The following is a 26,895-nucleotide window of genomic DNA, read 5'->3' on the forward strand; positions in this document are numbered from 1 at the left end:
CCTCATGGAGTGTAAGGGCTCTGTCTCTATCCTCCTGGAGTGTACGGGCTCTGTCTCTATCCTCATGGAGTGTATGGGCTCTGTTTCTATCCTCCTGGAGTGTACGGGGTCTGTCTCTATCCTCATGGAGTGTATGGGGTCTGTCTCTATCCTCATGGAGTGTATGGGCTCTGTCTCTATCCTCATGGAGTGTATGGGGTCTGTCTCTATCCTCATGGAGTGTACGGGCTCTGTCTCTATCCTCCTGGAGTGTACGGGGTCTGTCTCTATCCTGGAGTGTATGGGCTCTGTCTCTATCCTGGAGTGTATGGGGCTCTGTCTCTATCCTCCTGGAGTGTACGGGCTCTGTCTCTATCCTCCTGGAGTGTATGGGGTCTGTCTCTATCCTCCTGGAGTGTACGGGCTCTGTCTCTATCCTCCTGGAGTGTACGGGCTCTGTCTCTATCCTCATGGAGTGTAAGGGCTCTGTCTCTATCCTCCTGGAGTGTACGGGCTCTGTCTCTATCCTCATGGAGTGTATGGGCTCTGTTTCTATCCTCCTGGAGTGTACGGGGTCTGTCTCTATCCTCATGGAGTGTATGGGGTCTGTCTCTATCCTCATGGAGTGTATGGGCTCTGTCTCTATCCTCATGGAGTGTATGGGGTCTGTCTCTATCCTCATGGAGTGTACGGGCTCTGTCTCTATCCTCCTGGAGTGTACGGGCTCTGTCTCTATCCTGGAGTGTATGGGCTCTGTCTCTATCCTCATGGAGTGTACGGGCTCTGTCTCTATCCTGGAGTGTATGGGGTCTGTCTCTATCCTCCTGGAGCGTACGGGCTCTGTCTCTATCCTCCTGGAGTGTACGGGGTCTGTCTCTATCCTCCTGGAGTGTACGGGGTCTGTCTCTATCCTCCTGGAGTGTATGGGCTCTGTCTCTATCCTGGAGTGTATGGAGCTCTGTCTCTATCCTCATGGAGTGTACGGGGTCTGTCTCTATCCTCTTGGAGGGTCTAGAGGTCCGTAGTCATCTCTCCTGGGAAAGCTGCTGTTCCTAGGAGAGGAAAGACCCCTTAAGTTACAGCAGTGCAGCACGAATTCTAATTGTTCTTAATAATAAAAACCCAGAGACAGATAAAGCTGAAGATCAGAGAAGCAGAGCAGCCAACCACTAGTGAGTTCTCACTTCTACCAATGCTTGATGGAAAGGGACGATCCTGCCCTCAGACTGCATCTCCAGACTGCACTGCTCTCCACCAAACCTCAGACTACACTGAGCTCCTGTCTCCTCCCACCTTAAATTCCTCTCTAGTGCTGGGATTAAAGGCGTGGGATCCCAAGTGCTGAGATCATCTTTGTGTGAGCTCTATTTCTCTTTAAGACTGATCAATTTCATGTAGCTCAGGGTGGCCTTGAATTAACAGAGATCTGTCCATCCTCTGTCTCCTGAGTGCTGGTACTAAAGGTGTGCAGCGCCATTGTATGACCTCTATGGCTAACTAGTGTGGTTGCTGGGATTAAAGGTGTGTGCCATCACTGCCTGCCTCTATGGTTAACTAGTGTGGCCAGTTTTGTACTCTGATCATCAGGCAAGCTTTATTCATTAGATCATATACAAAATATCACCCAACAGCAGGAACACAGCACTTTGAAGCCTCCGCCTGTACAGGTCAGAGATGGGGGTAGGAATAGAGATGGTTCATGCAGGAGAGTCCTGTAAAGTGGTGGTTTGGCTCTCTTTGAGTGCTTCGGGGCATTGGTCTCCAAAATGACTTCCTTGCTCGACTCATAAACGAAATTTGAGAAACTGTGTTCCTTGTACTTCTAAAGGTCATATCTAAAATGTTTCATCATAACTTTAAATGATGGTAAGCTTTATTATTTCTGTCATATTATAAGTATTGGCATTTTAAAATAAGACTATTACATCATTCCTTAAGTATATCCAGGGGAATCTACATATCATAACGCATCTCCCATCCATCAAAAAATATATGAACAAGCTTTTCTTTAAAGGAAATTTTATATCACTGTATCTGATCTTGTATTTCTATTACACTTGTTTCTGAGAATTTTACGGTAATATTTTAGGCTGGAAAGTCTTTTATTGATCCACTTATAGTATTTCTCTATGATTTAAGAAAATCCTTATAAAATGGAGTCTCAGAGTCCCTTAAGGTTAAGAAACCCCATCGCTTTGTTGTTGTTTCTTTCTTAAGACAGGGCCTCTCTATGTAGCCCCCAGCATGCCTGGAACTTGTGTAGATCAGGTTGGCCTTGAACTTACAAAGACCCACCTGCCTCTGCCTTCCAAGTGATGGGATCAAAGGCATGTGCCACCATGCCCAGGAAGAAAACCTATCCTCATTGTGTAATGAGTACAATGTGTACTAGTTACTTTTCTGTCTTGGTGATATAACACCATGACGAAAATAAACTTACAGAGGAAATTTCTTTAGGGGTAGGTTTATTTCCAGAGGAAGCATTCATAATGGTGGGGTAGGTATGGCAGCAAGCACCAGAGCAGGATGCTGAGAGATCACATCGGCAACCACGAAGGAAGCAAGCAGAGTGAACTGGACTGGGATGAGGCTACAAACTCTTCAAGCTTTCACTGTGATGTTCTTCCTCCAGCAAGCCTATACCAGCTAAAGCACCACCAACCATAGACCAAGTGTTCAAATACATAAGTCTGTGGGGGGACATTTATCATTCAAATCACCACTAATAATTAATACAAACGATGTAAAATACTACTTAAAAACAAAACTACAGGTCTCTCTGTGTAATCTGGAACTATCTTTGTAGCTCCAAATGGCTTTGAATTTACAATAGTCCTGAGTCAGTCTTTCAAATTCTAAGATTACAGGCATTTGTTACCACGCATGGTGAACAAATTTTGGCATATACCCTTAAAATAAGCATATAGTTGTTGGAGAGATTTCTCAGTGAATCAGGACACTTGCCACCAAGCCCAATAGCCTGAGCTGTCTTTGACCTCTATACTCATGCAATAGTATAGTATGCATGTCCCTGAAACAAACGTGACACTTGAAAATATTAGCAAGTACTATAGCTAAGTCTCTGCCCTTACGGAGCTCATACTCTAGTGTGGAGGGATGACAGACAACCAATAAACAAGGTAAATGCTACGGGAAAAGAGAGAGCAGGGTGACAGTATAGTTAAGATTGGGGATATAGGCCAGTGATAAATGGCTCACCTAGCATTTGCAAAGCCCTGAGTCTGACCCCTAGCTTTCCAGAAAAAAAAGAAAGAAAAAAAAAAGAGGAAAAGAATGGGTTGTGATTTTAGAAAAGTCATGGTGGACCCCATTGAAAAGGTGATTTTTGACCAACCAAAAAAGGCAGGAGTTAGAAATGTAGGTCTCTGGGGGAAATGAGTACCAGGCAGAAGACACAGCCTGTTCAGAGGGAATAAGTGTGGTGTCTTCTACCAGGAAGGTTGGATCAGACTGATAGATGGTGAGAGCAGAGAGACAATAATTAGGGGTGGCCGTGCCAATCTTACAGATCTCTTAGAAGGATGCAGAGTTTTACTCTGAACAAATTGAGGAATACTAATGAAGAAATGAATTGAGATTTTGTTATTCATTTTGGTACCGAGGATCAAACTTGTGGCCTTGTGTATGGTAGACAGGTGCTTTACCACAGAGCTGCACACACAGAAGCAGCCCCTACTCTCTGTGACTATCTCCCTATTTAGCTCAGGCTGGGCTTCAGCTCTCCAGCCTCCTCACTGGTGGGATTATGGGGGGGTTGCCACTATGTTTGGCTGGCAGTGTTGTTTCTAACTATTTTGTTGAAAAAGGGAAAGAACAGAATAGAGACGGAATCGGGTTTGAGGAAGAATAACGTCCAGTTTGTGACATGTGAAGTTTGTGATGTGGCAGATAACCACAATCTGGAATTCAGATAAAAGGGTGAGCTGGTGATAGAAATGTAACAGATGTTATCATGTGATGACATCATATAGCTGCAAAGGTACTGAAAGTCAAGAGACTGGATGAGATCACTGAGAAAATACATATAGATTCTAAAAAAGATGAAACTTAAGGAATGAGCCTGAGGCCACTCAATGAAGGTCAATGGTTTGAGAGAAGAGGTGAAACAAGCAAAATGAGAGGAAAAGTTGCACTGTGGAAACCAATAGGTTGGAAAAACAAAAAACAACAAAAAACAAACCCAAAACACGTCTCCCAACCCAGTGATGAGCTGTGTCATCTGTCATAGAAAATATGTCAAGATGGGACTTAGCCATGGGGTTTAGGCAAAATGAAGCTCATTATTAACCTGGCCAAAAGTAGTAAGGAGTGAAGCATGATGGGACTCACTGAAGGGAGGGTGGAAAACCTATCACTCCAGCTGACAAACAAAAACAAGGTTCATCTATGACTTCATGTGTGCAGTCTTGTGTGTGTGTATGTGTTTGCAGATGCATGTGTATAGAACTATATGTACGCATCTGTGAACATGATTGTGGAAGTCAGAGGTCAGTCTTGGTGTCTTTCCTTAGGAACTGTCCACGTCATTTTTGGAGAAAGGGTCTCTCATTGGGACTGCAGCTCAACTATTAGGTTAATTTGGTGGTTCGGTCAGTAAGCCCTGGGGATATTTTTGTCTCTTCCTTCTCAGTGCAGGATTACAAGAAGATATTACAAGACATCCATAGCTGGCTTTTTAGTAGGTGCTGGGTTCTCAAGTGTCTCCCCAGCTCTTATGTGTTAGTCTTATCACATTATATTACTAGTTCTTGGATTTTATAAGGCAGTGTTATATTCTATGTATGCCACTGAAGAATGGGAGAACTAGGACCAAAGTATTATTAGTGGAACACTCTCATAGGAGTTTTGTTGCAAGTGAAGCAGAGAAATGGTAGCTGATTTTACAAATGGGGCAAAGAAAAGCCCTTGTAGGAATGGGAAAATAATGGCTGTTTGTGGGCTTATGGAGTGACCAGCAGCGAAGGAAACACTAATAGTACAGAAAAGAGGGAATGGTCTGAGTGAAGCTGGTGGATGACTTGGATTAGGTAAGAAGGGATTGGGACCCGCCATCTTTAGTGGAGAGTCAGTATGTGTAGCAGCTTTCTCTGAATTCAAACATTCCCTCCAAGAGGAGGGAGGAGGCTCATGCAACTCAGATGGTAAAATAAAACTCACATGTCTAGGAAAGCGGAAACTTGGAAGATTCTTTTTATTTGCTTTTTTAAAAAATTAAAATTACATCATTTCTCCCTTCTCTTTTGTAACCATTCCCATATGCGATTTTCTTGCTCCCTCTTGAATTCATGGCATCTTTTTCTTTGATATATGTATGTATGTATGTACATATATATGCTTAAATAAATACGACTTGGTCAGTCCATTTTACTAAATACTTTCTTGAAGGTTATGATTTCAGGACTGACCACTTGGTATTGGATAACCCGTTAAAAGACTCAGCCCTGGAGAAGACTATTTTCCTGCTCTCAACATTTATTGTCTATAATTCTCTCTTTAGGGGTAGGGCCCATTGATGTTCCTCTTCCATGTGAGCATGTCTATTGGTGTTATACATGTTCAGGTCTTGTTTAGGCAGCCATATAGTTGAAGTATCATTGTGAAGCTTCCCTGACATTTCTAGGAGACACGATCTCACAGCAGCCTTCCTGGTCCTCTGGCTCTTGCAATCTTTCTACTCCCTCTTCCTCGATGTTCCCAGAGTTTTAGGTGCAGGAATTATATCATAGATATGTCAAATGGGGCTAGTAGTCTATGATCACTCATTTTCTGCATTTTGACTGGTTGTAGTTTTCTGTAATGGTCTTTGTCTATTACAAAGAGATGGTTTTTGTTTGTTTTCGATCAGGGGTGGGAGCTACACTGATCTTTGGGTATAAGAATAAATATTTAGATGTAGGTATGGATTATGCTGGTTTGGTAAAGTGTTGGTATGAGGTTCTCCTCTAAGATCCATGGTCTCACTGGCCCTGGGTAATTGGCTGGGTTTCCAGTACCAGGCATGATTTCCCTCCTGCTGATCAGGCCTTAGACACAATTAGACAGCTGTTACTTACCTCCGAGACATGAGTGCCACTGTTGAGCTCTTGTAGTTACCGTGTCATGCTGGCTGATGTTGTGGCTCATAGAAGTCACAGATTGGTAGAACCGATGGTTGCTTCCCACCTTTGGAAGCTTGCACAGCCCTTCTGGGACTATGGAAGCTAAACTTCAGGCTTTCAGATCAGATCCAGCTCAGAGCTTCTGGGTTTGTGCCTGAAGTGTGTGATGTCTTCTGCAATAGCAACCAACCTTCAACCTCTGGGAGGTAACCAAGGGCAACAACAACAGCCTGTATTGTTTTGGGAGTCTCTTGGACCAACAACTTGAAAGAAGGTTTCACATGCCTGGCATTAAGAGTTTTTGTTAGCTTTAGATTCTTGGTATGTGTGTGTGGGGGGGAGCACTGTCAACTCAAGTGGGAAAACTTCATTAAATTACATATGTATATGTATATATATAAGCTTATATGTATATTTATGTTTAGATAAATAATAGTGATTCCTTGTGGCTTTTGCAGACACCCCCTTCCTCCCTCTCTTTCTGTATTGACCTTGTTACTTCCTCCTCAATTAATGCCCTGCCCCCTTTATCCAGTTTCCCTCTTCAAATCACATGTATCCTCCTAGTCCCTCTCCTAGTGCTTCCCACAATCCCTTTTAACTCTCCTGCTTGGAATATTCTTGAAGGCCGCTTTCCAGGTTTATAGAAGAGAATACAAGTGCTGGAGGAGGATGCTCTGACCAGCTGAGCTGTGGAGAGGAAAACTTGAAGAGTTGTTGAGCTGCTTGCAAGCTGTGCATCGAGTTCCAGGGTTGCAGCTTTTGTGAATCATCACCGGTGTTGGGGGGGGGTGGACTTTTCCAGAAGTAACTTCTCATCCACTCATCCATGCTCCGGTTAGTAACCCCAATACAAACTCCTTGGTTCACCATGTTGGATTGTGTGCAACAGTTACTTTGGTCATTCCTGGGATCTCTTTCTGCAGTGAGTAGATATGTATGTCATTTCTCCCCAGGAGAAGTTTCTCACACAATAGCTGGGTACATGGAAATCTAATTGTGTAATGAGGGGCAAGGCAGAGAGACAGGGCTGGTATGTAGATGAGGGTAGATGTGATTTCTGTCTCACTGCTTCAATGTCCTCAATGAAATAGAAAACAAGGCTATTCCTTGAAGAGGAAGACATATAGATTGGAAGACACAGAGAGTATGGAATCTAGAAAATATGGAGGGGGGAGGCAGCAACCTGAGATTCACAGTGATACAATGAAAATAGAGATTAAGTATTGTGTTTTTCTATAGCTATATTTGGATGCTTGGGTCCTGATGGACAGCCAGCTTGAATCACAATTGTGTTTTCGCTGAACTCAATGAAAGAGGCAGAAAAACAAGGGGCTGAGGTTTTGTGCAAGAGTGACTATAATGGCTGGCCAGAAGCTAGAGGTAGGCAAGGATTTGAGAAGGCAGAGGCAAGAGTTGAGAATTCTTGAGAACTTGAAGTAGTTCAGAGAGTGATCTGAAACAGGAGGTAGTGATCTGAGAATCAGCTGCTTGAAACTGTGGTTATGAAAGTGGAGAGTTTGATAAGATTCCCATAAATAACACCACAGGAGTGCATGGCTGAGTTAGGGCAAAGGTCAAGGAACCAAGAGGTTGGGGAGCAGGGAGCCTTGCTTTGCAGAGGACCTAGCTGAGCTGTGGTTAGACTTGGGAGCAAACAGTAAGTGTGTACTGCTTTAATCCTCTAAACTTGTGATAACGTATTTTGCAGACATAGATACCTGACACAAAAGTTTGATGGTAGCCATGATATTCCATTTTAACATTCTTCTTTCAGAAGTGCATCCTGAAAGATTCACACATTGATCTACAACCAATCAGTGTTAACAATCTGCCAGTTGACAGATCTTCCTTCCATCTTTCAACTGTATTCTTGGGGCATTGCACTGTATATAGTTCTTATCCACCCCGGCCTTCCCTATAGCAGCCCGGGACTCCCCAACCCTCATATCCCTCTCCCCACTTCATCTCCTCCTCTTCTCTTTTTAGCCTACCAAGTCCAATTTGTGCTGCACCCTTCAATTTTGATGACAACAAAGTATTGGATTTGCAAAGGAATTTACTATTGATTCATTTAAGTAACACATTTTCTCATCTCAGACACCAATTTTTGAATCCCTTTGGATTCAAATCCCTAGTCCCTTTGACTAGGCCTGGGGTTTTACATATTGGGCCACCTGAATAGTGGGAGAGAAGTTTGGCTTTTGTAAGGTGTAAGGACAGTCTTGAAAGGAAATGTTGCCCTCAACTGCTTTGTCAAGACCAGGAACTTTAGAAAACAGTACACATGGTAGTGTAGGATCTGGAAATTAACTCTCTGAATAGTCTTGAAAAGTCTTCAGACACCTCAGGGGTAAGACCAGTTTCAGATGACAGCTTCAGGGGCTTTCTGGTTGAAGGGGCTTAACCCAGACTGGGATAGTACAGACAGTGGAAGGAAGGGGCAGAGAGTGTGAACCTCAGGGTATGTGTGGTTTCTCCCACAGGACTTAAAAAATGACTTAGAATGGTCCACTAGCTTGTCTTGAAGGAATCTCAATGGAAGCATTTCCAGGCTGGTGAAAAAAATGAAACAAAAAGAATGTGTAATTTATGTTTCCTGGGATGTCTAAATTAATTATTTTTGAGATAGGGTCTCACTCTTTAGGTCCTGGCCTGAAATTTGCTATGTAGACCAGGTTGGCGATCTCTCTGCCTCTGCCTCCCAAGTGCTAGGATTGCACGAATGTGCTATGAACCAAAGTCAGGGGTATATGGTAAGCCTGTGTTCTGATTGGTACAAAATTCATAAACTTAGAAAACAATTAGAAAGTCAAAATCAAGAGATGAGCCTTTTGCCTCTGAGTGACCAACTTTTGTTTTGACTTTTTGAGGTGTGGTGCTGGGATGGAAACAAGGCTTTGTCCACAGACACCAAATTTTGAATTGTCCCCTTAGGTTTCCCTGGAGGTTTTAGATATCCGGCCACCTAACGAATGGGAGAGAATTTTGACTTTTATTTTGCAATGTGTTAAGTTCTGAAACTGAGCCATACGTCCCTGCTTGCACAACCTACTCGGCAGGTGTAGAATATAGTAGGTCTTGAAAGTCGCCTCTAACTAGAAATTCCGTCTCTTTTCTAACTGCTCACATTTGGTCACACCGGCCAAGGCCCCTGCATGTGTGATTCCTTGGCCGTCCTGCGCGCCTCCAAGTTTAACCTTCGGGGCTCGATTCCGGGTTGGTGGGACGAAAGGGACAAACGCGGTTCCCATACCCGCCCTACAAAGTGAACTGCTACAAACACGGCAATTAGTGCGGCTCTGTCCACCAAGGTCTCCAAAATCCCAACCCAACCGATCGCTCCTCCCAAGCTGTCCCACGCCGCTTGGGTTCTCTTTAAACTGTCCCCGCGAAACAGCAACTCTCCTCCGCCGCCGCTCTGCGCACACAGCCAGAGCCGGCCCTGCTGGGACTAGGGCAGCGCGCAGACCGCTGCTGCCCGCGGGCGCCTGCGCACTGGGACCCTCCCTGATCTGGGCGGGAGGCGGGGGCAGCCGGGAGAAAGGAGCGCTGCGGGGGGAAAAGGGCCAAACCCTGAAATTACCCGGATGTGGTCTCCGCGCGCGCATGCTCAGTGTCCTTCCGACAAGTTGGCAGCAACAACACGGCCCTGGTCGTCGTCGCCGCTGCGGTAACGGAGCGGCTCGGGTGGCGAAGCCCGTGTTTGCGCCCGCCCGCCGTCCTCGGGAGGCCCATCCCGCGTCGCGCTCCGCTCCGCGGCCGTCCCCGGGGCGGGAGCGCGTGACGAGAGCCGGCCGCCCGCGAGCGAGGCCCCCCGCGGCGGGGCGGCTCCGGAGCTCCAGCGGCCCGGCCCGCGCGGTCCTCGGCGGGGAGAGGGGGCCGCCTGGGCCGGACGCCGCGGGCCGGACCCGGGAAGCGACGGCGCGGAGCGGCGCGGAGCCCAGGTAACGCACGGTCCTCCCCTACCCGGGCCTCGGCGCCCGCGCTTCCCCGCCCCGGGGCGGGCTCCCGCGGCAGCCGGCGCGAGCGCGGGCCCGGCGAGGCTCGGGTGGGTCGCCCCCCGCGCGCCGCAACTCCGCGTGCTCGCCCGTGGGTCCCGGGCCGCAACTCCACTCGCAGTTAGGTGAGCGGTCCCGGGAACTCGAGCGCCTTCCGCGCCGCCTCTCTTTGTTGTTCGGGAGGAGTTTGGCCGCGGCCCGGGCCGTCGCGTCGGGCCGCCGGGAGTGCGGTTGTGTCCGGGGTGCCCCGGGTCGGTCCGTCCGTCCTCGTGCCTTTTCCCCAGCAGCAAGTGTTTGTTTTCTCTTTGTCCCCACTTTCTCTTCCTGGTTGTGTCCCTTCAGTTTACGTTCGTAGCTTTGATTTGTTTACTTTTTGGGTATTGTGGGTGATGGCGGCGTGCGGGAAACATTCTTAGCGCCTAACTGAACCACCTCCCTCCCCTAATAAAACGTGTCTCCTAATAAAAGGCATAGTTTATTTTATTGTTAGGGCTACATGCACAGAGCGTGAAATTGGTGTAGGGTGGAGGGCGTTGGCTTCAGCACCCCAAACTGCTGTTATGATTTCTCAAGCCAGATTTTCAAAGACATGGGCGTGTTTAGTTAACTTGAAAGGTTCCTTTGCGAGTTAGGGAGGCTTTAAAAAGCCCCGTTGATTGATAGCTCCTCCCCACTGCCCCCACGAAGGCCGGAGTAAACTTTAAAAAATTTTAAAGTTGGTTTTTTTTCTGTAATTCATTTTAAAATTACTTTTCTTTCAGTGCCATCAGATTTTGATAATTTAAGGTGGGGTTGTCACTCACTTAGAAATGAAGTAACACGATGAAAGAGGGAGTTATTTAAAGTACCCTGAGTTCATGTTCTGCAGGCTTCTAATCTTGGTAAATTTTTTTTAATAATCTTTGACTTTTGCCAGAATTAGCATCTTCCTCAAAGTAGCAACTTGATTGTTTTGATCGTTTTAGGAATTAGGTTGAGGACTTTGTGCTGAAAGGCAAAAACCGCGTGGAATCTTAATTGAAAGTACAGAAATGTATACATTCCACAAAGTAATTAGATTTTAAGCACCGCATTTGAATACTTTTTTATTATAGATATCATGAATTTAACAGTATTTAGGACCTGAATTACTTGCAGTTGAAATGTAGCATAGGATATTCTAACGTAACTTTTTCCTACTATTGTAGACTCTTGTCTCCATTAGGAAGACCTGATAGGATTAATGCGTGCTGTTTCGAAGTGTAAATGATTGATGTAATAATGTATATGGCTTCCTGTCTTCTTGGACTCCTAATAGTCCTTTCTCAGCCTCCTAAGTGCTGGAATACAAGATTGGGACAAGGTGCCCACATGCTCATGAACTTGTTACAGACATGCACAGAGGCAGACTAATACCCATGACTCGATGTAGCTTCAGGTTTTGATGTTATGAATTATGTAGGAATTAAAACCTTTCTGAAGAGAATTGACATAATGTTGACTGTAGTAATAATACAAGTGACTTTTTTCTTTGTTTTCTAGGCTTTTGAGTTCCATCAGATTTGCCTTAAAGAGTTATTGTGTGTGTGTGTGTGTGTATTGAAGTAGTTCATAGTTTTGATTAAATGCTTCCATTGTAAATATTAAGTTTGAAGGAAGAATTAAAGTTGTGTTTACAGAATTAATGAAAATTCTGCTAAGCAAGTCAGTGAAAGTAATTTGGAATATGTTTTATATGGACCTGAGCTTTCCTGATGACTTTACTCTTGAAACAAGATCTGGGTTACAGATCTTGTTTTTTCTAAAGTGACTGTTTCATTTATGCTATCTGTTAAAGTATTTCTGTTTGTGAATTTTGTTTCTGGATTCCTCTACTCTCTCTCTCTCTCTCTCTCTCTCTCTCTCTCTCTCTCTCTCTCTCTCTCTCTCTCTCTCTCTGGATTCCCCTACACACAAACACGAGAGAGAGAGAGAGAGAGAGAGAGAGAGAGAGAGAGAGAGAGAATATTAAGAAGCAAGTATTAAACTAAGAGAGAGAGACAGAGAGAGAGAGAGAGAGAGAGAATATTAAGAAGCAAGTATTAAACTAATTTTTGCAGACCAGTCACACCCCGGCTCAATTAGAACCTATTTTTTTCTGATTGAGCCAGAGTTATAGTAGCATTGGCACACACTCTTCTAATTGAGCTGTTCATGGCTCAGGCAATTAACTCTGTAGAGTCTGCAGAATTGGTTAAATTTAAAATGCATATTTGGGCTTGTTTAAAATTTTGCCTCTTTTGGTGAGGACATACAGTTCTTTTTCTGAAGTTAAAATATTACCCATTTCAGTTCTCTTTTGTCCCCATCTAGTTGATGCCTAGGTTCTTGTTTTTCTTTTCATTTTTCATTCTTCCAGAGTGGATGTCTCTTTAAGCAACTTGTAATAGCTTTTTCAGTGCTTCATTGTGTGGGTGGATACCCCCACCCTCCACTGTATTTGGTTAAAGCCATGAGCAAGAGTGACTTGGGTGAACAGTAATCATGTATGAAACTAACCTGACAAAATGGTTTCATTGTTTTCTGTGCTAATGAAAGTTAAGGAGTTAGACCAGAATGTCACCTTCAGTATAGCTTTGTCAAATTATTTAGAAGTTTGTTTTATGTTGTTTTTGCCTATCAGTTGATGAAGATTCATTTGCTGAAGATGAGACATTCAGATAACTGATAAGTATTGTAGATAGTATGCAAACGAGCCACTTTTGTTACACTGTGGGCATCTTGGTATCTGTCCTCAGCTTATGTTAATAAGTCACAGTTAGAATTGTTGAATTTTTTCCCTTTTATTTTAAAATGTGCAATTTTGGTAATGGAAATTTTGGCTGAATACCAGTTTCTCAGAAACAAGATATTTTAGATTGTGTCACCTTGACACTGTTACATGGTGCAATTGGCATCCAGGAAGATTTATTTTGAATATGAAAGTGAATGAGGACTGAGGTGGTTAAGGACTAGGTGGTTCTTCCTTATGTAAAAGGAAAATGGTGGGTGATCAGATGCTTGATTGCAATTGATTTCCCCTTATAATTGATAAAGTTCATAGGTCAGAAGTTACTGAAGATGATTGTATTAATCAATTTGAAGATGATTCTAAGTCTCTTTCAATACAAGGACTGCATTTTATTATTCATTCTTTAAATAGGATTCTTCCCCCCCCCCCCCAGTTTGGACCCCCTCTTTTTAATTGCCCTCCACTGTTGCTAGGGATAGAACTTAGTCCTCATGAATGCTAGGCAAGTGTCCTGACACTTAGCTATGCTCTCCCAGCTCTTTTCACTGCTTTTTAGTTCCAAGGTTTCAGGGCAGTGATTTTCAGCCTTCCTTGAACATTGAGATTTCTTGGAGAGCTTTACAAAACACTGATGCCTGACTAATACCCATACAAATTTTGGTTGGGTTGCAATGGGCTGTGTAGCCAGCTTAGAAAAGCACGATAGTTGAGCCTTAGGGTGTTTTTAATCTGTTTCATTGTTGGCCTTACATTGTTTTCTCTCTCTTTGTTGTTTGTTTGGGAGAGGGATCTCACTATGTATCTGAGGCTGGCCTTGAACTTTGGGTTATCCTGCTGCCTCTGCCTACTGAGTAATGTGATTACAGGCCGGTTGTCCCATGCTCATTCCACTTTACATGCTTTTTAATGTAACAGTACATCCATGCAGAAGGTAATCATTGCAGGTTTAATTTAGTGGGTCTTCTGAAGGTCCTGCCTTCCTCTCCTTCCCAACCCTCTTCCTGCTTCCCCCCCTTTCCTGGTTTTTCAATGTATTTGTTTTGTTTAGTAACAACTTTTAGGAAGCTGCATTCCTTATGATCTTGAAATTGATCTCTAAATTAGCATCTAAATTCCCAATGAAATTTGATTGCTTTTTAAAGATTTATTTTTATTAATTAAGAATACATTTTAGCCCGGCAGTGGTGGCACGTGCCTTTAATCCCAGCACTCGGGAGGCAGAGGCAATCGGATCTCTGAGTTCGAGGCCGGGCTGGACCGACAGCCTCCAAAACAATACAGAGAAACCCTGTCTCGTAAAAACCAAAAAAAAAAAATTTTTTTATGTATATGGGTGTTTTGCCTACTTGTGACTGTATCACTTGCATACCTGGTGTCTCTGGAGTCCAAGAAGAGAGCATTGGATCTCTGAAATTGGAGTTACAGATGGTTGTGAGCTGCCATGCCAGTGCTTGGAATTGAATCCAGGTCTTCTGGAAGAACAGCTAGTGCTCTTAACTGCTGAGCCATTTCTCCAGCCCCCTATTAATTTTTAACTACACTTATGTGTGTGCCTCTGTGCTGGTGACTAAGGAGGCCACATGCCCAAAGTGTGTGCTGAGAAAGAACCAAACTCCAGTATCTTTAGAAGAAATAGTGTGTTCTCTTAACTGTTTAGCCACTTCATCAGCCCTGGAATTTAGTCATCCTTAGGGGTTAGTCTGCTTGGAAGTGACACGGTTTTCTAACCATGACTTTACTGGGCCTGTAGAGGAAAGTTGCATTGATTAAACCTGGACAGTTGAGGGTTTAATTTATGCATTGTGAGAAAGTTGCTCAACTAGCCCAACTAGTTGGCAGTTGTGTAGAGACATCATTTGGGCACATGTTCTCTTTTTATGTTTTTCCTTGCTGCTGCTGGTGATTGAATTTAGGGCCTCACACTTGGTTAGAATAGTGCTGTCCCACCGAGCCTCGGCTCTACTTTATTTACTCCATCTGAAGTCTCTCCAGAGTGCTGGTCTATAAAGGTAGCTGCATCTCTCTTTTTTGGAGGGGGGGTTTGGTTTTTTGAGACAGGGTTTCTCTGTACTGTTTTGGAGGCTGTCCTGGAACTTGCTCTGTAGACCCAGGCTAGCCTCTAACTCACAGAGATCCCCCTGCCTCTGTCTCTCGAGTGCTGGGATTAAAGGCGTGCGCCACCAACGCCCAGCCAAGGTAGCTGCATCTCTTGTCTTTGGAAGAAGTATTTATGAATATATAACTTTATTTGCGCCCTAACTTCATGCGCGCGTGCGCGCACACACACAGAGTCATTCAGAATGGTAATAGAATGGAGGAGGCTTGGTAATAGCTGTTAGGGAAGAAAGTCCCCCCCCCATTGTGAAGGTTTTGGTTATTTATGCTGCTTATTCTTATTTCTGATTTCGTTTATACCTTTTGATCATCAATATTTTGAGTGTATATGTTTTCAGACAAGGTCTTGCCACATAGCCTTGAATTTCAGGTCATCCTCCCTCAGCCTCTTGAGTAGTGGAATTACACATTTGTGTCCCACACCTGGCTTCAAAATATATTCATAATATTCTGAACTGGATTAAGGGTATTTATTAGTGGTAACTGGCTGACTAGTTAATTATAGTGAGGTTAATATGGCCGACAGTCATTATATCAGTTGACAGAATTAGTGCTCAGTGAGCCAGCTGATACACTGTATCTACTGTTACAGACTCTGTTAAGATCAACTGAAGAGGGGGATGGTGGTACAGTCTTTATAATCTCAGCATTTGAGAGGCAGAGGCAGGAGGTTGTCACAGAGTTCCAGGCCAGCCAAAGCTGCATAGTGAAACCCTTTTTCAAAACAAACAGAAAAAACAAAAAAGATAAACTTAGTTGAAAGAATAATTGTATGTGTTTAGGTATTGAAGTGATACCTTTAATCCCAGCACTTGGGAGACAGAGGCAGGTGGATCTCTGAGTTTGAGGCCAGCCTGGTCTACAGAGTGAGTTCCAGGACAGGATCCAAAGCTACACAAAATCAAAACAAATAAAAAAACCCACTTTGTTATTAGACTTTTCAATTTAGGTGTATTTATTCATGGTGTCATTTGTTTTGCTATATTTTTGGTAATCTGTAAGTTAGATGAATGCTGCGCAGAATTGACAGTACTTGAGACTTGTGCTTTTAAAGGTAAGCCTTCACCTGCTGGAGCCTCTTTGAGCTTCTGTGGAATTCCAATACTGTCCTCTTCCCAGTTGCCAGGTATTAAAATTCAGCTTCCTTTCCAACCTTTTGAAATAGTGGTTCCCAAAATATGCTCTGTAGACTTCTGGGAAGCCCCACGATCCTTTTATTAAAGAGGTCATGAGCTCAAAATGATTTTCATAATAAGGCAGAGACATTATTTGGTCTTTCTCTATGTTCGGCTGTACTATGGTACAGACAGTAGTGGATAGACTTGTGGCTCCTTGGCGTGAATTAATTAAGACAGTTTCTTTCTGTTTTTCACCAGATATATGTTCAGCATTTGAAAAAAAATCCCTTTCACTTAAGAATGCCCTTGGTAAAGAAGTAAACAGTTTTAGCTTTTAAATTGTCTATTTTGTGTGATTCAATAGGAAGTGTGTATTAAGCAGTTTTGCATGTCCAAGTACACTGTTCATGTCTAGGAAATCACTTATGTGACTGAGCTGCAGGCTGGATGCTGCTTTTGAAATATAGTATCATTTTTATTTTTATTTCACAGAATGCCTGTAGATACACTGTGGTCATTTAGACCTAACTATTTGGTGAAAATGAATGAAATGAGCCCACCACTTCAAGGAAAATAACTTAGTTGTCAGTGATAAAGTCAAATCTTTCAAATGAAAATTAGAATTTTGGAAAACCTGGGTCAGCGTGAATTTGCTAGTTTCCTAATACTTTTTTCTAATGATATTGTTGTGTGTGTGTTTTTTTTTTTTTAAATACAAGTATTCTACCTGAACATTGTTGTGCCTGTAATCCTAGTATGTGGGAGATCAAGGCAAAGATTATGTTGGGTTTGAGGCCAGTCTGGTGAGTTCGACAGCCTGTGCTACTGTTTGACCCTGTGTCAAAACAATAAACAAATAATAAAATATTCCCTAAGGAGGATTTGGAAAATCTGAATAACTCACTGAACCAGTGTTTTCCTAAATGAACAATTCTTAATGTTCTAAAATGTTTCCAGAGTTAGATGTAGTGTGTGTGTGTGCATGTGTGCTCACGCTCCTGTGTATTGTGTGCAGGTTCCTGTGTGTGTGGGGGGTACTTCTGTGTATTGTATGTAGGCTCATGGGGAAGCAGATGATTATCTTGGCTGCAGTTTATTAGGAGCGGTCTACTCTGCATTTTTGTTTTCTTGAGTTTGCTTTCATACTCAGCCCCAGAGATTTGTCTGTGTTTACTTCCCAACATTGGTATTAGAAGCATGGCTACCATGCCCAGTCCTTTTTTTTTTTTTTTTTGGTATGAGTTTGGGGTGCAAATGCAGGTCTTCATGTTCATGCACTGAGCCACCTTCCTAGCCCCAACCCACTGGGTTTTTCTACAACAAACCCAGAATCTCAGAATTCAGATTCCACGTAAGTAATCTTCATTTGTTTCAAGTTTTGGCATTGAATAAAAGATGAATATCCATTATTATCTGAGAAGGGTATTAAAATATTCTTTCCAATTATACATATCTCTGTGTCACATTTTCTTCCTGCACTTTAAAATCCACAACAGATTGAGTGCTAAAGAAGGTAGGAGAATGCAGCTGTCTTCAGTTAATCTAGACAGTAATTTACACAGATGTAAAATAGTGTCATTCTTATAACGAATTTTTGTATTCTAGAAAAAATTGTTTTTCATAAAAGTTATTTAGGTTAGCATTAGTGGGCCTGTTGAAAATGAATTAAAATTTACTCATTTTAATTTGTAATGATAAATATTGATGTAACCTATATTAAAAATTAATGTCAGAAAACAGACACTATATAAATAAAGGGAATCAGAAAGCAGTTTGACAGGTGCGGTTTTAAAGTAACTAGTTCTTCATTTTTACTATGGGATATATTACTCATATGTTTTCACTTGGTATTTCTGAGATGGCTACTAATGTAAGTTTTGTTCAGTTCTTGTGTATTCAGGAGCACAGTCAAATATAGGTAAGAAGGGACCTCATAGATGTGACCTCAGATTGCTGGATTCAGGATTTCAACCACTATATCAACACTGCCTTTTAGATTTGATTCCCTGTTCTTTTCTGCTAAACTCTCAGGTTAACTGTTCTCAGCATTAGGTCCAGCATAAAAGGGACTCCCTCCCCTCCTTCCTTTTTAAAGAGGGTCTCATAGATACCAGGTTTGTAGCCTGCCCCAGCTCTCCAGTGTAGGGTTTTAGGCATATGCTACAATACCTGACTTAGGTGGTCCTAGGGACAAAGCAAGGGTATCTTGCTAGGCAGACAATCTATTGACAAAGCTCATCCCTAGCCTTCCTGGGGGCTCATCTTCTTTTCTAACCTCCCCTCACCCCCATTTTTTTTTTTTACCAGAAGTTATGTCACTGGCATGAGTTCTTTCTGTCCCTTGGATGGCAGTGTGGCCAGGGTTTGGTTCTCTGCACTCTGGTTGGGAATGGTCTCACCTGCCTAAGTAAGATTTTTTCCTGGAAAACCAGACTTATCATTGCAAAAGGGGAGGTATATGCTGGCAGATGAAGTAGATGCTAGCTATGGTGTTTATTCATCCCTTTTAAGTGGTATATTTAAACAAGCTCTCTGTGTAGCCCAGGTTGGTTATGAACTTTCAGTGCTTCTGCCTTAAACTCCCGAGGGTGGGGATTACAGGTGTGTGCCACCATGTTAAACTACAATTTCAACTTACTAAACAGAAGGTGTTTAATTCTTTTTTTCCCCTGAAACAAGAGCTTATTCTGTAGCCCATAATGACTTTGAATTTATGGCAATCCTGCTTCAGCCTCCCAAATGCTGAGATTACATATATGCACAATCTATTGTGCCTAGCTTTATAACATGCTACTTTTTTCTGTCTTTTTGTTTTGCTTTTCAAGACAGGATTTCTCTGTGTAATAGCCCTGACTGTCCTGGAACTCACTCTGTAAACCAGGCTAGCATTGAGCTCATAGAGATTCCTCTGCCTCTCTGCCTCTCTGCCTCTGCCATGCTGGGATTCAAGGCATGCAACCCCACTACCTGGCCAGAACGTGCTAATTTTAAAATAAGATTATTTGATTTAAAGCTGGTGTCATGAAAAACATTTAAATCTAAGACTTTGAATAAGCAAAAGCATATGTCCCTATTGTCTCATGGTTCACCCTAGAAGTCATTCATTATGCAAACACTTTTTGTTACATTGGGTGCATTTTTAATACTTAATGCTTTTGGGTGTTCTAGCTACTCTCAAGAGGAATCTCAACATCAGTGTAGCATCTAGGCTGTAAACTTGTTCCAGGGAGCTGAGTTAAGCCTGAACAACTGTTTTACTTGTTTGTGAAGCTAATGTCTAGAATTTCTTCCTAGTTACATCTCAGTAAGCCAGCACCACCACTTCTGCAAAAAAGCAAATGTCTTGATCTTTTTAAAAAATATTTTCATACTAAGTATTGGTTTTATAATCACTCACCAAAACATAGAAAATAATATGCTTGGTATGTGTAATGCAGTTCTCTTTGTCGCTTCTCGCCTCTCCCCCTAACCTGGGGCTGGTGCTTCCATGGAGCTACATGCCCAGCTCTGGAAGTCTATTTGCTATGGTCTGTTGCTTTTACTCCTCTTTCCTAACTAAGCTTGTTCTAGACAAAATATTTGACTCTTACTTCTGTTTTGTTTCCTGTGTTCCCCCATTCCTGTTTAGCCTGGCAGTTCCATTTTGATGTGTGCAGACAGTACTATCCCACCAAGTATTCTGATGGCTCTCCCAGCATGTGATAGGATTAGCTTCTTTTTCCCTTTATTACTCCCTCTCCTTGAAATTTGTGGTAGTATAGGAGTCTTAGCCCAGTTCTTTTGGGCTGCATAGTTTCATTGTTTTGAAGGATGTTTAGCAATGACTTACCCTTTACTGTTAGACGACCACCAGTATTCTGCTTCTCACCTTCTCTTTCCATCTGTGACCATCAAAAAATTCTCACTAACCAGGCCCCACCCTGCTTGACTTGTGATGTCAGGTTCAGGCACATTCCAGGTGTTTCTCTAGACGAGTCGCCAAATATCCCTTATGAGACCAATTCCCTGCTGGGAATCACTGGTATGGCCATTTGACTTTGGCCAATCAAAAGCCAGGAGAATAACCTTTAAAAGATAATCTGTGAGCTGTCCTTTCCCTTCTCCTGCTCCTTAATCTGGAAAGATAGTGCTTCTGTCAGTCTCTAAAGAGGAAAGTAGGTAGGACCACCAGGTGATTTGTGATGAATGAAGAGCTTAAGCAAAATAAATCTTTAAACTTGGGTTTTTGGGGAGTTATAACTGTAACTTGACTTATATCAAGATAGGAACTTTGCATGTTGTTCCATTCACTTTCGTGTCTCTTTTTAGTTCTCACTACTTTGGCAATATGCTTGGGTTTTCTGGATTTGGTGTGCACACACATACTGTAGGGATTGAACCCAGTACTTCGTACAACATAGGTGCACTTTTCACCACTATCTGAAACCCTCGGGAGGCAGATGCAGTCTCTCAGTTTGTCAGCCTGTTCTACAGTGTGAGTTCCAGGATGGCTAAGAGAAATTTGCCTCAAAAAATGAAAAAAGAAATAGATTTTTTTTCTTTTTTAATTTTCTGAGTTGGAATCTTGCTATGTTGCCCAGGTCAACCTTTTAAAACTTTCTGTATTCATGACATGTTTATTTGATTTGGATATAAAAGCATATAAAATAGGTATATGAGACATTTACTGATAAAGCATTTAAAAATTCTTTGCTATACATAAAATTTGACATTTATTGAATATCAAAGTAAATGCACACTAATAGGATGAATGTGTTTGTTGAGTTTTACATAAATAATTAAATCTTTGCTGAATATTCAATGCTGCCAGACAGAACATGTTTAGTATTTTTCAGAATTGGTCAGTGTTTTGATCTTTTGATCAACAGTGCCTAGAACACTGCTTCCCATGCATGCACAGTACAAGTTGGAAGAAGTATGTTTAGGCCATCTCAAAATTATTGGAAGTTTAATCCTAATCCCAAACCCAAATTCATTAAGCAAGTAACTCAAATGACAGCTTTTAAAATCAAACATTCTAAAATAACATAATCCGAAGTTAACACTAACTTGATTGATACATGCTGAAGAATGCTGGTAGGAAGGAAAGTCTTAAGTCTTTGTCCTCTGTAATTAAACCATTTAGTAAAAGCTGGAGACTGCAGTAAGAACACCGCAGTGTATAATAGTCGTCTGCAGTCTGTGTGGCTGCAGTGAAGTAACACATTTAGTGTGGGGAAGCACCACCAGAAACACCTTGGGTTTATTGTTTACCTTGGGTTTATTGTTTTTGTGTGGGTCCAGAAACCTCTTAACTACTGTTGCTTTTTTTCTTTCTTTTTTTGGTGACCTCCACATTTAATTACAGCCCACCCCCCACTACCCCCCCATGGATCATAACTTAAACAGTTTGAGAAACTGTGGCCAGGTGGTTTCCTGTCTTAGCTAGGGCCACTGGTGTGCTCCACTGCATCCAGCCAGAGTTAGTAGTTCTTACCAAGTTAGCAGTGCTCTTTAAAGGGTGTTGTAGAGAGTTTTGTGAGCGGTCCTTGTAGCTGGGGTCTAAGAGATAGTAAAATTCCCATAGGAAAGCATAATTAGTGTCTAGTACAATTCTAGCAATTCAATTTTTTTTAATTGAAGCCTTTTCTTTGGAGGTTTATTTTCACCATTTGAGAAAAATCAGTGTCACCAACATGTGCCAACATAATGTTTGTCTTAAGACGTCTGGATATGGAACTGTCATGTTTATGAGGTTACATAGAATACAAGCATCTTAGCTTCTTTACAAAAGAATTGGGTTCCAGAGTTTAACCCATGTTAAAAACATATTCTGCTGAGCTACTTTCTGGCCCTTAGCTTCTTTATTTACACTTTCTGATTCGTAGATTAAAATGTAGATTTTACTATGTCTTCCTCCTTTATCTAAAGTTAGGACACAGTTGTGTTTCTTAAAATGTATAGATTACATTTTAATTTTAAGCTATCGAAGGAGGTTCCATAGATTGTTACAGAAATGGGACTTTGGTCTGAGAGAATACTTTTTAATACATGCCTACTAGTCTGTCTAGAGCTTTTGCAAGTGTAGATAGACTGTTTTAAACAATTATGGCTCCTACTTTGCTTTTATATACATTGTTGCATTTTATTACTCAGGTAGTCTGTACTGTGGGCAGGACAGATATTGTGCCCATTTCATAAATGGGACCATTGAGAGAGTTAAAGAGATCATTTATGTTGCTAGAATTTCAATCGGAACATAGTTTTATTTAGATCATGTCAGTATTTGCCTGTGTCTATCACATATCCATAATCCAAAGACATATAACGTAGCAATACATTTATATATCTCTGCTGTTATTACTTTCTTGTAAGAAACTTCTAAATTATATTGAAGATCCTTATGATCCAAGGAATAAAGTCCCAGATATCAAAAGACTGTTTTTAAGAAAACTGTTATTTTTGTATTCAAAGAAACTTATAATTAGCCGGGTGGTGGTGGTGCACGCCTTTAATCCCAGCACTCGGGAGGCAGAGGCAGGCAGAGGACCGATAGCCTCCAAAACAATACAGAGAAACCCTGTCTCGTAAAACCAAAAAAAAAAAAAAAAAAAAGAAACATATACTGTCAGGCCCCAAACAGCTTAAGTTTAACAAAGAATGACCCTTAATATTGACACTGTGGCAAAATAAATCCAGATATTTAAATTATGCATTGGCACAAATTTATACTAATTGTGGAATATAAATATGGTTAAATTCATTCCAAGACAGTTCCACAGAATAAAAATCATATAGTCAGTCTGTAAACACTTGCTTGGTATGTTTCCATCCTAGTTACTTTTTTACTGCTGTGACAAAGCACCATGGCCAAGGCAGCTTACAAAAGAAAGCATTTAATTGGGGGCTTGCTTACAGTTTGAGACGGTGAGTTCATGCCCATCATGGTATGCAGGCAGGTAGACAGAACACTCAAGTAATAGCTGGGAACTTACATGTTTAGACAACAACCACAAAGCAGGTGGGGTGTATGTGTTGGGTGGGGGGTGGGGACAGGTTGTGGAAAGAACAAGAGAACACTAAGTGGAAACCTCATGGCCCATCCCCAGTGACACACCTCCTCCAACAAGATCATAAGTCCTGGTCCTTACCAAACAGTTCTACCAGCTGGGGAACAAGTATGTAAACATAAGAGTCTGTCAGGTCTTTCTTATTCAAACCTCCACAGTCAAGAACTGCAAGGTGTTGGGGATTTCTAAGGTGAGATTTTGGCTTGTTTCTTGACCTTCTAAATTTGTGTTGTTATTTTTTTTTTTGAACTCTTAGGACTGAGAGACATATCCAGCGAAATTACTGTAATTTTATTTGTACAGTATAATAAAGGCGTGCCTTAAATTTGAGGGAGGAGAATCAAGTAACATAATAAGAAACAAACATTAGGGAAGTAATTCTCTGGAATTGAGAAGCAAGGTGACAATATAGTAGGGGGAAACTCGGGAGCAATTACAATATTTAAGCTGTAATTTGGAAGGAAGCCTAGGGCTTAAACATTGAGTGGTTAAAATAGGGGTGAATGTTTCAGGACAAAGAAATAGCTATGAATTAAGCTTGTGAAACACAAAATTGCACTTGTTGGCCAGTATGTGGGACTTGTCTTAGGAATGGGTATATAACATTGAGGATGACTAACTAGTTCAGTCTCAGTTCACAGGTGTCTCAGTCAGTGTTCTATTGTTGTGAAGAGACACCATGACTATGGCAGCTCTTATAAAGGAAACATTTAATAGGGGCTGGCTTATAGTTCAAAGGGTTAGTCCATTATCATCATGGTGGGTGCATGGGGGCATTCAAAGAGCTGGAGCAGTAGCTGAGAGCTCAATCCCGTTCTGCAAGTAGAAAGAAACTCTACATATGGTGTGGGCTTTGGAAACCTCAATGCCTACGCCCCAGTGACACACTTCTTCCATCAAGGTCCTCCTAATCCACTCCCTGGTGATGAAGCATTCAAATATTTGAGCCTATGGAGGGCATATTTATCAAGACACAACAGGTGCTTGTAATACAGGAATTAAACTAACAGTGAGAGATACCAAGTCAGATGGAGGGTTTCCCCCTCCTGCAGTCTGAAGATTGACTCTTGGGTCTTGAGCATGCCGAGCAGGCACTTATTACTCAGATATATCCTAGCCTTAATAAAGAGGGGTGCGTGTGTGTGCTTGCACGTGTGTGCATGTGCATACAGCTCAGGTAGATAGCTCTTCCTGAATTGTTCAGTCTGGCATTGAACTTATGATCTTCCTGTCTCCGTCTCCCGTGTAGCTGGGATTATAGATGTTCACTACTTTGCCTAGCCAAGATTTATGCTTACCGTTTTGTTTTCCTTTTCTTTTTTGACCATACAGTGAATTATTTTTTCACCTTTCCTTTTCCCTATGAATAAATTGTCACTGCTTAAAAGTAAGACTTTGTACACTGGTACATGGCCGTTTTTCATTTTTTAAGTTCACAATCTAGTAGCAAATGCTACTTCTGGAAGAGAATCATAGCTTTCTAAGTTAGATGGGGTTAGCTGTCCTTTTACCTAACCTTCTGTTATATGCCTTTGGAGTGTGAGTGGTTACCTCTGTCATTGCCCTTTTATATTTTCTATAGTATGTTTTATTGGGAGAAAATGCAAACAAATGTATAATGTGTTTAGGATAATATACTTTAAAAACAAATGTCTTTGGGTTCAGACAGTAAGTACTTAATACTGAATACTGAGTACTGTATGCAGCATACTTCATATTGCTTTTTCTCCTTTGAGTTCTCCTTTTACTTCCAGATTCAGAGTTTACCTAATTTTAAGTTTAATTGGAGTCCTACTCAGATCTCTGATTGCATCCACCCATGTGCAAATGCTCTTTATCTGGAAAGTGTCTCTTCAGTGACTATTTATTAGCTGGGTATAATCTCAGCACATGGGAGGCTGCTGTAGGGGTGTTGCTGTGGGTGGCAGGCCAGCCTGGGTTACAGAGAAAGATCTTGTTTCAAAACCAAACCTTCCTCCATCTTTTTATTTGTATTTATGCATATGAATAAGTGATGACTATTGACATGAAAATTTTCTGCTTTATGTGGAAATATAATACATTGAGAGAGACATTTAAGAAATAACTCCGGAGGGGTTCTCAACTTGTGGATGACGACCCCCTTTGGGTTGAATGACCCTTTCATGGGAGTCATGTATCAGACATCCTGCATATCAGATGTTTACATTACAATTCATAACAGTAGCATATAAAATAGCAACAAAATAATTTTACCATTGGGGGTCACCACAGCATGAGGAACTGTATTAAAGGATCGCAGCATTAGGAAGGTTAAGAACCATTGCTCTAGAGGAAGTAAATGTTAAATACCAATGATTAACCTGAATTTCAAGATGGCTCAAAATTGCAGCAGTGGCATAGAAAATAGAAAGGGTACAGAAATAACTAAAGAAAGATTTGGGGGTAATGTTATGTTTGGTAAGACTTGATTTAGTGTGCCTTTGCATTAATGAGAAGGGCTGATTTTTTAAAAAATTTTGGAATACCAAAAGAAGCTACATTTTATAGTTAAACTGTTTCGAACTTTAAACATTTTTAAAACTATGAACTCTGAGTTCTTTGACTTAAGTGGAACAGTTTTTCTTTCCCCAGTAGTTGCATCTACCTTGTGAAATGCATTGTCCTCTCTATTTCTCTCCCTCTCTCAGATTACCCTGCTCACCAGATGTCTGGCAGCTCTTCTTGCAGCATTGGCCATTGGTTTTCACTGCCTTCACAAGATCAGAATTACTCCAGAAACTGGAGAGTTTGATTTAAAAGAACAAACTTGAACAAATGGACAATATGTCTATAACAAATACACCGACAAGCAATGATGCCTGTCTGAGCATTGTACATAGTTTGATGTGTCATAGACAAGGCGGAGAAAGTGAAACGTTTGCAAAAAGAGCAATTGAAAGTTTGGTAAAGAAGCTGAAAGAGAAAAAAGATGAATTGGATTCTTTAATAACAGCTATAACTACAAATGGAGCTCATCCTAGCAAATGTGTCACCATACAGAGAACACTGGACGGACGACTTCAGGTTAGTCTTAGAGTTTGGTGTGTCTTCTGTGGTAGAAGAGTAGTAGATATTTTTAAATTTCCCTGTAAGTTACTGCCAATTTAATGTGAGTTCCATCTCTTTATATATTTATTTCATATATTTAATGATTTCTTTTTATTACTTACATATGTATCTGTACATGTGTATGTACAGATACGGACAGAGGCCAGAAGAGCGTTTTCAGATGCTAGGATCCTGCTCTGCTCCTCATAATTGAGCATCAGGTATTGCTAATGCTGGGCCATCTGTCAAGCTCCATAGCTCTGCCTCTTCATACTGTGCATCTGTTGCCAGTGTGTGTGATGAGAGTATGTGGAAGAATACTCCAAAGGTGTGTCGTAGGATTTTGTTTTGTTTTTTATGTTCTTATTCAAAAACAGTTCAATAAAGAAAATTTGAAAAATGAATGAGAAGCCCTATATCTTGAGAACTACCTGTAGCACTGTGGCATTCATCACTTAGGTCACACTCCCCGTATCTGCCAACCTTTTTTGGTATTGTAAATGCCCAAACTGATACGTTGGACTCCTGTAATTTCGGTATGTTGTATTTCCCATTGGTATGAAACATTCACTGGTCATATTTTTTTCACGTAAAGCAATATCATTTATGTGAAGAAGTGTAGAAATATGATGTTAGGTTTTTAGAAGTTTGTCTCTAGATTTTAGGCATAGTTTATAATAAATTCATACTTTTTGC

The 26,895-nt window shown here is 41.6% G+C and overlaps 1 protein-coding gene across 2 annotated transcripts in view; it reads left to right on the forward strand.

Annotated features, from left to right (window-relative positions):
• The first annotated feature begins 9,931 nt into the window (after positions 1–9,931).
• The window catches only part of Smad4 (SMAD family member 4), a 63,298-nt gene continuing 46,334 nt past the window's right edge, over positions 9,932–26,895 (forward strand). The window contains exons 1-2 of one of the 2 annotated variants that reach the window (XM_040737637.1): positions 9,932–10,045; positions 25,800–26,175. In XM_040737637.1, coding sequence (XP_040593571.1) covers positions 25,927–26,175 — 249 coding nt within the window. In that variant the 5' untranslated portion in view covers positions 9,932–10,045; positions 25,800–25,926. 2 annotated transcript variants of the gene reach the window in all.

The sequence above is a fragment of the Mesocricetus auratus genome, unplaced genomic scaffold (assembly GCF_017639785.1).
Source record: "Mesocricetus auratus isolate SY011 unplaced genomic scaffold, BCM_Maur_2.0 Super-Scaffold_6730, whole genome shotgun sequence".
NCBI classification, from domain to species: Eukaryota; Metazoa; Chordata; class Mammalia; order Rodentia; family Cricetidae; genus Mesocricetus; species Mesocricetus auratus.